The following is a 13,934-nucleotide window of genomic DNA, read 5'->3' on the forward strand; positions in this document are numbered from 1 at the left end:
ACAGCGAAGGAATAAATACCACTTGCCCTCTTCTGAGGGAAAGGTTGTCTCCAATTAGTATGAAAAGCAAAGGACTCCAGTGCAATCCTTACACCAGAGAAAAGTTGCTCCTCAAATACTGCAGACACGTAATTCATCTCTTTTCAAGAGTTACAGAGAAGGTACACCAGGATAAGCAGATTTAAACAAGTTTTATTCATAAACTGTTTGGGGTAGGGCAATTTACTGATATAAAAAAAGTCAAGAAACAAACCGACTTTCTTGAAGTCTGCTAACCCATTCAGGCACATTTATAACTTCACACCAGAACTGCTAAGAGAACGCATCTCCACACATTTTACTTAGTCTGGACTGCAATGAATATTGTTATTTCAGAATTGTACAGAAAATGCACTTCTGTAGCCAACTTGCAACTAGTGTTACCAAATTACTAGCTACATGTTACACAAACACCTTACAATAATAATCAAGAGGTACATTATTTCTCTCTCTTTTTTTTTATACATTAACCCAGTATGAGGTGTAGAGTCAATCACAAATTATATCATTAATTTAAACAGGTTTGTAGTCAAGCTTGGACTCCAGCTTCTTAGAATCGGCCACTTTTCTAACAGCCTTCATGAAGTCTTCCTGAACTACAAAGTCATGATCGGCACGGATTGCAAACATACCTGCAAAGAATAATTCAACAGCAAGAATCAACTGGTGCTCCTTGCAGCAACAATACTGAGAAGACTGATACAAAGATTCACTCAAATTAAAGTGAAAACAGATCCACCTTAGGCTGTCTGCATGTAGACTGTTACATGCAACTCCTGGATGTTGGGAAGAGGAGTGAAGAATCCAAACGTCTTCCTGAACTAGGTGATCACTAAGAAATGTATACCTTGTTTTAAACTCCAAGTGTGTCATTACTGTGTTACTCAGCCTTTCCATGTAGGCAAACTCTAAGCATGCAATGAATTTATCATATGGAAAAAGCATAAAAAAGTATTAGCTCTCCAGTCATCCTGGTACTAGGAGAATTGGATTCTCTGCAAAATCATTGCTGTTTCTGGAATGTATTTCTTCAGAGATAGCATGACATGTCACGATACTCAGCCAGTAAGTGGTTGGGGCCAGCTCTAGCTCAGAAATAGTATGGCTAGTTTTTCCTCTCATGGTGCTGAACCCATTTATCTATGGACTTCCTAAGAGACTTGTCTGTAACCTCAGAGGGAGGATGTCAAGAATCAAGCTCTGCATGACTCTAAAGGTCATAAGGATACTGGGAAGAAATAAAAGAGATTTTGTTCAAGTTGTTCTGTCTAAGCTTCAGGGCTTATCACCACGCTGCTGCTGGACAGATGTGACACACTGTGAAATACACAACTGTTCTGGCATTTTGCTCCTAACATTTCCATTCATTAAATGCTATCCAGCCCTTAAGGAACATGAAAAATTGAGCAGCAGTGAACAAGTGCTGTGTTCCAGCAGAACAATTTTGACCTTGTGGTTTTAATCCACTGACAGAAGTATTAGAAAACAGCTCAAGTGTTTAGCATTTACCAAGACTTAGCATGTCAAAATTAAGAGTTAAGAAAATACCTGCTTCGGTACAGACGTTTCTCAAGTCTGCTCCATTAAAGCCATCTGAAAGCTTCACAATTGCTTCATAATCTAGTCGTAAAACACAAATGCCAATTAGAAATAAATTCACACTTCCCGTTACGGATGCCAATGAAATATGTACCCACCTAACAAAGAAAGAATTTAATTTCAGTGCAAATAGATAGCTGTCCACTAGACTGCTAAATTAAATTAACTGAAATCTTCAGCTGTTATTACCCCTTTCATTAAAACAGAAACATATTGCAGCCAAAAGTTCATATTATATAATTAAATCCCAAAGTTACTAACTTGTGGTTACAAGCATCAACGTGAAATGTAAGAAAAGCTCCAGCAAGGCGATGTTCTTATCATTTAAATGACGTGAAAAAACCAGAAAACTTATCTCCAAGTGATCGTAACTCAGTCCCTTTCCACTTACAACAAATGCATCTACTAAAGGCATTTAATGTCTTGATATATCGAGCTTGATTTTTTATGCACATATATTTACTAAAAAAGTGGCTATAGTCAGAGCTCCTAAATGCTGTGTCTGTTGAGCCTCCAAGCAATTTCTGATTTTATGCAAGGCTGCTTATTAAAAGAAATTATCAACTTTCAGCAAAACTTTTCAAAACAGTTTACCTTCTGTATGAAATTCAAAACATTTGAACTGCTAGTTTTTATCTTAAGAATCCAAAAAGCCCTAGAGACTAGAAATTCTTTAACTGTATTTTAATTCCAGGTAGCACAACGTGCTACAAACAAGTCTCCCCGTAATTAGAGAGTAGTGAGGGGACAAAGTAATGTCAAACATCACAAAGTTTGGTAAATTTAAAGTCTTCAGTTGGCTCCAGTACCAGAGCTGGAGAATCTCATGTTGGAAGCTGGCATAGGTCAGTATCTCAGGATTTTAATGCAATTCACACCCCATCTTGCCAATAAGTTCGGGAATTCCTGTCAGTCTCAAAGCTGAGCATCACAGTCTTCCCACAACACGTTCAGAAATTTAGCAAGTACCCATCTGACAGCTCACCTTGCTAAATGATATAAAGATGATCCTACCCTGCCTCCCCTTCAGTGCCCGATGATATGAGGGAAAGGATGACATGCTTTACCCCAGGTTCATGATTTGCTTTGGAGCTTCTCTATCTTAGACTATAGTCGCGTGCATGTATGTTTAAGCCAAGGCTGCTGCTAAGAAAGGCAATCCTCATCCCTCCGGCCCTCCCCCAGCTCATTCCTGCTCCTGAGCTGCAGCTGTTTATGCAGCCAGATGGTGAACGAGATCAGTTCCACCATCCAGATTGTACTGCGTGAATAGCTTGTGTCAGCAAAGAGGCGGGGGTGGGCGGCACGGGGCTGGGAACTGTGGGGCCTTACTGAAATAAAAGGCAGCCAACGTCATTTTAAAGGAAAATCACAATAAGTTTTCTTGAGGAAAGCTGTGAAGTGTCTCTGTGCAACTAAGCCTCTGGTGAGCTTGGAGTAACACTGCCATTAAATAAACCTTCCTCATTTTATCTGGTAGATACTTCTCCCCCTTATGCTCTGGAGAGAGCCCTCTACACCACTAACGAAAAACAAGTGTTGTTTCGGGCAATGAGATTTTCATTACACTGCGAGTACGCAGCTGAGGAAAACATGCAGGCCGACTCAATGTGAGTGATAAAGCATGATTCAACTTTATTGCCTGAGATAGCGTGCATTTATACCAAATACCATAATTATGCATACTTGTCTCTATCTAATAGGCTAAGCACTAAAAGGTTACATTTACTTACTCCACCTACTTGGGTTTAGCTAGCTATGCGCATCCCGCATTCTTCTGACTCTTATCTCTTCAAGGATATCCTGACCCTGCCTTAGTTAGTACTTTTCCTTTCCCCCTTTCCCATGGCCTAACAGACAAGCTAACTAAGGCCTACTTATGTCATCTAAAATGGGCTCTGCTCGTACAGTTGCTTGGTGGACTCATGTCCATGCTCCTTGAGCCAATCCCTGACATTACACCATCTCCGAACTCCACAGTAAGTCTCTCCATGACTTTTAAAGACTCTCTATTGTCTTCAGACTTCTGCAGTAACAATTTCTTTCTTTGGGGGAAGCTAATGAAAATGCCATTTACTTGGATCAAGCTATTCCTTTAGAAACAGGAAACTACCTGATCAGAATCACATTGATTTTCCAGTTTACAACTGTGCTACAACAGTTTATATTGTGTTTTCCTTTGCAAAGGAAGACTTGGCAACAACTCATTCAGGACGCATTAAAAAGAAAAGAGCAGAATTCTGAGAGAGAGGAAGTTGTGTGGCCAGTGTAAGGGTTCGAATGGCAGAGTCATCATAACAACTCACACTCTTCCCAACTTCACAAACAGAAGTAGGAAGGATATCCAGGTAGCTTCCTACTTACCTATTTCACCATGTTTAGTGATAGGACCTGCATGAATCTTCAAAATGTCTAGTCTGGCTTGTTCATTTGGTAGATCAATATCTAGAAAAAATTACAGCTTTAATAAAATCAGAAAATCACAATTCAATTCATATTGATAATTTCCTCCTCCTTCCAGCTACTGTGAAGCAGTAACTCACGGATTTTTCTATCCAGTCTTCCAGGCCGCAGAAGCGCAGGATCCAGCGTGTCTGGTCTGTTAGTCGCCATGATCATTTTAACTCTGTGCAGAGTATCAAATCCATCCATCTGATTCAATAACTAATAGAAAACAGAAGTGTGTTTTTTAAACAACCCAAAACCTTCCTCACGCAATCTACTGTACTTATTTTCTGCGTATTTTCACCAAGATGTAAAAAGCAGTACAGAAATCAGAAAAAAATGCTACAGGCCTTCTAATGAAAAACCATAGCGCCCTGCATATTCTATAAGCAATGAAAGAGAGCTTAAGAGAGACACTGAAAATGCTTTGCCCAGAGAAAAAGTTATTGAGCAAAGCAGAGCTCCAATGTGAAAGATTTGGCTAAAACAACAAGGCAATGAAAACAGTGCGAGTACTAAAGGAGCCCACAGTTGGCTGACACATTTTGATTGTACTGCACTAAGTCCAGGACATTCAAATTAGACTTGCAGAGCAGCCTCCAGAATACTAATACACACATAGGAAGACGTTTCATTGTGAAGATTCAAAGTACTTGCTCTTTGATCACAATGATTTAATTCTTTATGTAAGGCAGACACACTCTTTTGAACACGGCAAACTGTTTGCAAACATAGGCCAATGAAGCTTCCCATTAGCTTTGGAATTCTTAATTGTCACCGGTTTTAAAATTCTCAACATGCAACCTGGTTTACCAGAGCAATTAGTACAGAAACTAAGAAACACAATGATTTCTCCTAGTTTTGAAAAATTGAACTCTAACTGTTCTAAAGGTTTCTAGAGTAAGTCTCTTTGGGACTAAAAGAAACAAGCTCCACTTTCTTAAGAAAGAGGGGGCCCTCCAAACCCTCAAGAAAATTCAGTAAGCAGCAGCAAAGTCAAGTGACAGTGAGAAAAATATCCCAAATAATATTAGCGATCTTCAAGATTCTTTCAATTAGTCTTTAAGTTGAATTCATGGCTGAGTTATCCGGATGTGCAGCTGACTTTTGTAAAAGCACCATCTGGTTTATTTTTAGCCTAAGATTATTAACTCAGAAAAAGTTCTACCAAGCAGATCATAGTGTAAAGATTCACATCTGCATCATCATTTAATGTGGACTGTACAGTGCACAGTCAGGATTTAGCCACTCACCTCCATCAGAGTCCTCTGAATTTCTCTATCAGCTGAGGTGCCTTCAGAAAAACGCCGACCACCTGCAGCAAACCAAACTCTTCAGTTATCATACTTTATATAATACTAAGTCTAAAGACAATTAGGTACCCCTTTAAAAATGGGGGAAAAGGGGTGTGTTTAAAGAGTTAAATGCAGACATTTTAGAATGCTTTTTCATATAAATATTTTTGATACAAAGAGGTATGGTTCTACGCCAGCTCTAACAGCTCCAGGAGGAAGCTGAACTATCTGTCCCATTATGTTCTTTCTGAACAAACACGCATGCACACTCTCCTTTGAGAAGACAAACGGTCGCTTATAACTAATTTCAGTGTTAAAAGGAGCCTCTGCCATCCTCCAGGCTGTGAGTCTTACCGATGGCATCTATCTCATCCATGAAAATGATACACGGCTGATGATCTCTGGCATAATTGAACATCTCTCGGATCAGTCGAGCACTTTCTCCAATGTACTTATCCACTATCGAACTTGACACCACCTTTGGAAAGACAAAAAGACACAAGTGAAGAGACAGCAGTGCAAACAGATAAGAGCACATGTGCACGAGTGCAAGAGTAAAGTTCCAGTACCTTTAGGAAGTTGCAGTCAAGCTGGCTGGCAACAGCTCTCGCCAAAAGGGTTTTCCCTGTACCTGGACAGACAAGAGACGAGCTGTTGAACAAGTAACCCAACACTGCATGCTAGTGACTTCAAAAAAAAACAAAAGAAAAGGAACAAACAAGGTCTGAGAGTGACAACTACGCATTTGTTACCATTTCACAAGACTCACCAGGGGGGCCATAGAGCAAGCAGCCTTTTGGAGGTATAATTCCCACACGCTGGAATAATTCGGGGTTTGTAAGTGGCAATTCTATTACCTGTGAAGAGACAGGAAGCTCATGGTACACTTGCCAACCTGTTTTCCAGATACCTGTATTCTTATTTATCTGTGCAGCATATTTTGTATGAGACACAGCTAAGTAAGAAGATGTCAGATTGATCCAACGGATTGATCCACAATCCTGCCCTTGTTGTTCAGACTTCAGTTCCACAGTGACTCATTTCTCTTGACACTCTTTGCTCAAACCACATTTTGCTGTTGTCCTAATACCGCCATGCAGAGCGATTCTAGCAGTTTTTGTGCAAAATTAAAGTTTGGTTTGTTGGTTGTCAATCCTAACTACGCCCTCCCACTTGACTTTATGGCACTCCCTTAGCCTAAAGGCTCCTTTTATTTAGGGGTTTTTCTTCATTTGAATCTCAATCCAAACTTCCATAACAGTCAAGATAAGATATAACCAGTTTGAAAAATGGGCTTTGGTGATAGAATAGCTTTTCTCTGCTGCTACAAGGTGCATGCACAGCACACAAACAAGCTCTGTTACAGTCAGCTGGCTCGCAGCAGCACGAGCTCATCTCCAAACGCCCGCATTCCTGGGCAGGCTCACACAGCCCGCAGCAGCGATGCCCAAACTAACAGGATTATTTCAGTGTGAACACACCAGCACCCTGTAATCACGTCACTGTTTGCCACAAAGACAACTGCAAAGTCAGAAAGCATTTTAATGCTTTAAAAGTTATCTTCCAGGACAGGAAATGTAGTCTAAGATAATGAAGCACAGAAAGCACTAATCTGATAGAATCCTCAAACAGCTTGTCTCATGATAGTTCATGACAAGCATCAATAAGATATTTTTGCACTGAAAAACTACAGTCAGAACACATCCCATAATTCAATAAAGTGTTTTTGAGATACTGGATACCTCTCGCAGCTCTCTGATTTGTTCTGACAACCCTCCAATCTCAGAATAGGAAACATCCCCTGGATCTTCGTGAGACATATTATAAACCAAAGGATCCACTTCCCTTGGCAAATATCTGGAATAAAGAATTAAGAGTAGGCATTTGTCATCATGAGGACACACTTACAAAGTTATTACAATAAATTTTAGGGCAAGTATGAAAATGGTTTCTTCTCCTCCCACCTTGATAACAAGGCAAGTGTGTTTTTTGAAAAAGTGAAATAAACTCCAAGCCTAGAAAACTTGACTCAAGTTCTAAACCAAACAAACAAAAGCTTAAAAAACCTGCTGCAAGTGCTGAGTTGCAACTGAATTATGTTTTTAAAGAACAACTGATTTATTTTTAAACCACATGTAATAGACATATAATTCTTCCCATCAAGTTATTCTCCTCACAGAACACATTTACAAAATACTACAGAACCCATTACTCAAACCTTTGTGTGAGCTACTCAGATCACTATTTTTCCCCCTTTACATGAAGAGCAGAAGAGCAGCTGTAGACCAGAAACCTACCTCATGATTGTCAGAGTGGTCATATCCAGAGCAACTCTTGTCCCCGGCTTCAGCTTACTTTTGTCGAGCTAGTCACAAAGAAGGTATTTCTATTAGAACCACACTCCACAATGACATCTGGTTTTAGCCAAGGTGTTTACTGGAGTTTGCACTCTTTGCTCAATCACACATGAGAAAAAATAAGGCTGCTGACCTACATGCCAAGCACTGTGTCCCCCTCAACACCATTTTTAGGAATATTTAAACTGGGAAAAAGCTGGCTCACTATTTGAAATTAAATACTATTTTCTAGAGATTTTTGGTTGTTTCTTTGGTTTTTGTTTGGTGTTGTTTGTTTGGGGGATTTTTGGGGTGTTTGGGGTTTTTTTGTGTATTTTTTTTTTTCTTGGTTGTTTTTTTGCTGTTGTTGTTTTGGTGTTGTGTTTTTTGGTTGTTTCTTTTTTTTCTGCTGTCAATCCAACCGGATTATTGAGAGATCTAATCCTCCCCCCTGCTCGAAGGCAGACAGAACCAGCTGTTTCAGAACAAGTGCACAATCCTCCTTTAAGGACACCCAGAGCAGCCTGCCTGTTTGAGTCTGCACTTCCCACCCTTTTACTCAGTGGCCTTCTCATTTTTGCACTGCCAGAAAGGCCGAATAGATGTTCCTAACCTATTTTTTCCAAGCCTTCTATAATTTGCACATCTTCACATACCAAGTTGTATCCTCCCATCTTCAAAGTCAGCCAGTTCCAGTTGCTGTTATTCTTTTGCTACCATTTACCTCAGATGCCCTCATCATCTGCCTCTGCAGTTTTTGTCTGCTTACTCCGTTTTTATGAGATTTTTGAACACATTAGCAATCCTGTTCCAGTACATTCTGCTAACTTCTGCTGGGATAAAACTACTAATTTGCATTTCTCGCTTTGTTTTTAAGGAATCTGCTCTAGGAGCGCAGTCTTACCGCTTGCGCAACACAACCTTGAACAACGATCATAGAGATTACCGCACCACTCTAATTTCTTCTCTATTTTCTTTTCTTTTTTTAAAAGAGATACTCGATCCACATTTGAAGAATATGAAGCCTATTTATTCCGAGCTTTACTGACATGGCATCTGAGCAACAGGGATTTCAACAACTGTTTTCAAGCACTGCATGAACCTTTCCATCACCCCACTGGGGGATTTAGAAGGTCCCCTGCCCACGTGGCTTTTTTAGTCTCCAGCAGCGTTTAGGATCAAACTGTCATTCCTCCCTCACTGGGGTCACTAACAAGACCTCTTTCTAGCTGCCTAATCTTAACAAATCTGTAAAAGCTTGAAATTCTATCAGATTCATCATTGCCCAGTAGATTTAAGTTATTCTGCAGCAAGAAGAAAATAAAGAGAAACCACTTGACTTCGAATTCCTTAGGAAATGCACAATTTTGTTTCAATGTACACAGCATTGCTCCCCTTCCTCAGCAGCACAGCACAGCCACAAGGACTACAATCAAAAACTAGTTCTTCTAGTTTCTGAAATATTCCATGGGAAATTATTTTCCTTGATATTTTGACACTTTGAAAACAATCATGGATACTGTCTTTTCTTGTCTTTGGTATCAAATCTTTGATCTTAAAAGATCCGTGAGTGTTTTTACTCAAGAATAAACTCAAAAGTAAGTGCTGCAATACCTGACTCATCCAAGCACAACTTATTCCTTAGCATTTATCTCTGTTCCAACACAGAACCTCAAGACCACCTCACATGCCCTGATGTGGAATTATGCACGCTCAGGTACCAGAAAAATATTTTGTTCATTCTGGGGAAAGAAAATAGTGAGTTTTCACTCTAATATCTTGAAAGGGATAAAGCTTAAAATTATGCATTTAAGGACTATTGAAATACTAGCAATTCTTGCAGATTTTTTAAGCAAGTAAAACATACCACACCAGCATGCTTGAGGAAAGTCATGGGTATCTGTATATACACAGCATGAACTAACACACTAGTACCCTATTCCCCAAATACTTTGTCTCTAAAAGGAGGAGATAAGGTAACGCTTACTGAAAAATATTCAATCCATTGAGAGAGACAACAGCAGAGGAAAATACTTGTTGCCTGAGCTCTGCTCACTGCTCAGTATTGTTAATTGTGGGCTTCACCAGGAATTCCTGACAGCTAGAAACCCCCCGCGCCTCTCTTTTTAAATTATAGCACGCTCCTCGCTCTGCCCCTTGCTCAATGCCTCTTGGCTCCTGCAGCCACAACAACACTATTATGAATGAATCATCTAACTAGAGCTGGTTAACTTTTGGATGTTGGAGTTCCATTATGTTGCTCTTCAACTGAACTTCCACATACAAGCCTTAAGCTTAGAATATGCAAAACATTTGCATGTTAGTCTTGTAAATATTTTTTCTTTACACAGAACCAGTAACAGTTCAAAATTCTGTAAAGAACATATTTCTCTTCGGAAAGACAAAGAAAAGCACCTCTAACATCAATACTACACCTGTGCTCCTTCAACTGCAGGAATTCCTATATTTCACACAGGAGAACATGCTACAATCATGATGTGTTTAAAGCTCAATTGCAGTTACGTTTCTCCACCATAAAGGAATCAGTTCAAGATGCACTGAGAGGTGACAGCTGTTAAAATATCTTACACTTGTGCATTAAAACAACTACATAATATGCTGTTGCCTCCTCAGGATACACAATCCTTTCCTGGGGTCACTATTCTCTGTTCAGAGACACCTTAAGATTTCACGTTTCATACATATTCTCCTTTGCTTCCACTTGTCAAAGTCAGGGATGAGCATAATAAAACCTAACCAGAGATTCACTTTCGCTCCCCAGTGGCTCTGCAGTTGCAGAACACATTCACTCAGCATTGTGATTCCTACTTAATAGGCAGCTTTGGTAAGAAACAGCCGATCTACGGGTTTCAATTACTGTAAGTGCGTCACATTCAGCACTCAATTAACCAACAAGCAGTTTTTAAACCATGTTTGCTAGATCCCTTATATTTTTGTATAAAAATAAAAAGCAAAGAGTACCTCTTAGTGGTTCTTGCTGACTACAGCAAAAGATGGATCATGCTGTGAGCAAGGTCCTGCATTAAAGTGCCTAACTTGTATAGAATTTAGTGTAGGTAAAAAAGTTGTTGTCTTGTGGACTAGAAGTTACAAGACTTTTTTTAAGATCATTAAGAACAAATAAAAACCCCTCAGAGTGTTTAGAACAGGGGCTTTACCTACCATAATTATTTATTGGAGTGCAAAAGCATTAGAAAAAAATACATAAAAGTACATGGTTATATAACATTAAATCTAAAGCTCAGCACTATGACAGCAGCGGTCACATGCCGTGTTCACAACACAGCAACGGAGACTTTACACAGTTGATTTATTTTTACAGTCATGATTAATCTTCGGAGAGTTCAAAATCAGATAGAACTTCAAATTAATGAAACGAATAAAACACACGCAAGGTTCCCAGAATGTTCTGGACTGCTTTGTCTTTACAAGGAAGTTCCACAACTACTGGCTACAAAGGGAGAGGGCAAGCAGATACCAGTATAAAACAGCCATATAAACCTTAAAGAAAACACTTAATCCCATTAAGAACCCAGTTTTACCAAAAGCAATTCTAATATTTAAGACTAAAGCAAAATGTTAATGACCATTCACATAGATCAGCTACCTGGCGCCGACAGCCAACCACGTATCTCGGTCCATTTGTAGCCTTCACAATGACTGGAGAGAGAAGATCAAAGAAAAAAAAATCCAATTTACTTGATTCACTGGTCTGAATGATGCTGCTGAAACAGCCACTATATTTTTCTGCCAATACTCAGTCAGTGATACTCTAATTCTTCCCCCCCCAAATCTTTAGCCAGATTATAACTACAAAAGCTTATGTTTAAGATTTTAAGGAATGTAACAGCCCAGCGTACTTACATTTCTCTTCTGTTAGCTGCTTAAGAACCTCACCAACAATCTGCAAACGAATAAATGCAGTATTAGCCTACAGATAAAATTACCATTGCAAAACAACATTTAACATGTTTCAGGACATGGAAGATAGAAATTCAAGCTTGATGGTTTTCTCCTGCTTCATGCTGTTTGCCAGCACTTTTATTTCTTTAACACATTTCTGTCAAGCAGGACAAACACAGAAAACCTCTCCAGCCCATTTGCTTGGCGTGTCTGCTCGTGAAGGTAAGGCCCCCATTTCTGTTCGCTGTACTATTCCCGCTTACTCCTTCTCCATATAAAAAATGGACTTAAATGCTGCTTCCAGGCAGGTTCACTGCCAACCAGCACCACAGGTTGCTATGACTTCGTTTCTGTGACATACCTGCCCAACACTCTGCAAGGCCTTGAGATCATTTTCTGATTTTTCATATTGCTTGGTGAGCTCTTTCAGCTGTTCCCTTACTAGAAAAGGAAAGAAACAAAGAATTTTGCTAACTTTCAATCCAGCAAGAAGTCAGGACCAGGACTCTTACCAGCAAAAAAGCAGCAGGTAGAGGCAGGCAGTGGGAGAGCTGCACCCCCAGTGAGTCACCCTCCTGCAAGCACAAAATCCCCACAACCACAATACATCTGACTGTAATGAGGTACTAGTAATTTATGTCAATAACCATGTTGTTTACAGTCCACCCCATCACACTCTCCTGTGTGTTGCTGTAAAGTACTTGTACAAATAATGGAGAACTAAAGATATTTAGTAAAAGTTGAATTCTTGATAGTGTTTTATGTAGTAAATATTTACACTAGGGGCAGCTGACTATTCTTTTTGCCAAGATAAAATAGAGAGATATAATTAGACACCAGTATCTACTACGTTATAGCTTAAGTTTCCATTCTGTCTCTATCTAAACCACCAGAGAAACTATTGATCTTATTAAAAAAAAAAAAGGTCTTATGACAGTTTTTTAGTACCAGGAACTCAGCAGCTCCAGGGCCTGCACACCCTCAGCACAGCAGCATCTCTTATTAGTGAAAACACTCTACAGAAGGATTATAAAAAGCTAATCCAGAATTTAAAAAGCTTAAATTCAATGTACCACTGCCTCTGTACAGCACTGATACTTATAGAATCATAGGATGTCCTGAGCTGGAAGGGACCCACAAGGATCATCGGTTCCAACTCCTGTCCCTGCACAGGACAACCCCACAGGTCACACCGTGTGTCTGAGGGTGTTGTCCAGTCTCTTCTTGAACACTGTCAGGCTTGGGGCTGTGACACCTCCCTGGGGAGCCTGTTCAGTGTCCAGCACCCACCTTTTCCTCATGTCCAACCTAAACCTCCCCTGGCCCATTTCCTGCCATTCCCTCGGGTTCTGTCATTCGTGCTACTGCCTGAACGATATTACAGAAAACGCTTATAAGAGAAAAGGGCTGACAGAACATCCTCGCGGGGGAAAAGGCTGAGGAAAGAGCGGCCCGGCCTGACCCCCCCGGAGGCCCCAGCGCACAAGAGTCCTCAGGGCCCGGGGCGCCCCGCGGGGCTCTCCAAGGGGACAGCAAAACAGCCACAGTGCTGGAGCCGCCACACGACGCCCTGACCCCGCGGCCGGCAGCGCTCCAGCCCGGCCCTGCGTCGCCCGCCCTCCCCTCAGCGCGGCCGCCGGCGCTGCCCGCGGGGCCCGGCAAGGCCCGTGACGAAGCGCGGGCAGCGGCGCGGCAGCTGCCGCCTTCCCTCAGGGCTCCCCGGGCGCTCAGCAGCGCCGATCCCCCAAGACGGCGGCCCCCGGGACGGCGCTCACACTCCTTAAGGCGGCCGTCGATCTCCTTGTGCTCCAGCAGCTTCTTGCGGTAATCCTGCAGCGCCTTGTCTCTCGGGTCCGCCATGATGAGCAGCCGCCGCTCATAGGGAATGCCGGGAAGGGCCATGGCCGCCGGGGGCAGGGCCGCGCGCCCGCCCCGCCCCCCGCGCGCGCCCGCGCCCGCCCGGCCCGCGCTCCGCGGCGCCCCCTGCCGTCCCGGAGGGATTGGGGCGGGAGGGGCGGGCACGATGCGGCGCGCATGCGCATTGGCACGGGGCGAACAGGCCGCCTGCCCCGTGTACAAATACGAGTCGGATGTTTATCACGGAATCATTTGGGTTGGAAAAGACCCTCAAGATCATCGAGTCCACCCGTTAGCCCAGCGCTGGCACTGACCCATGTCCTGAGAGCCTCATCTCCGCGTCTGTCCAACCCCCAGCGGTGGTGGCTCCAGCACTGCCCTGGGCAGCCTGTTCCAATGCCCCACAGCCCTTTCTGGGAGGAAATTGTTCCCCAGATCC

At 41.9% G+C, this 13,934-nt stretch overlaps 1 protein-coding gene across 1 annotated transcript; it reads right to left on the reverse strand.

Annotated features, from left to right (window-relative positions):
* Positions 1–172: 172 nt before the first annotated feature.
* PSMC6 (proteasome 26S subunit, ATPase 6) lies at positions 173–13,581 on the reverse strand. The gene is made up of 14 exons (XM_065063189.1): positions 13,414–13,581; positions 12,000–12,079; positions 11,600–11,639; positions 11,343–11,395; positions 7,676–7,743; positions 7,121–7,235; positions 6,148–6,235; positions 5,948–6,009; positions 5,733–5,856; positions 5,337–5,398; positions 4,182–4,302; positions 4,003–4,083; positions 1,588–1,659; positions 173–671 (listed from the first exon to the last, which is right to left on the reverse strand). Exons 1-14 carry the CDS (start codon positions 13,538–13,540, stop codon positions 553–555), a joined length of 1,212 nt encoding a protein of 403 aa, XP_064919261.1. The 5' UTR covers positions 13,541–13,581; the 3' UTR covers positions 173–552.
* Positions 13,582–13,934: the final 353 nt, after the last annotated feature.

The sequence above is a fragment of the Columba livia genome, chromosome 5 (assembly GCF_036013475.1).
Source record: "Columba livia isolate bColLiv1 breed racing homer chromosome 5, bColLiv1.pat.W.v2, whole genome shotgun sequence".
NCBI lineage: Eukaryota > Metazoa > Chordata > Aves > Columbiformes > Columbidae > Columba > Columba livia.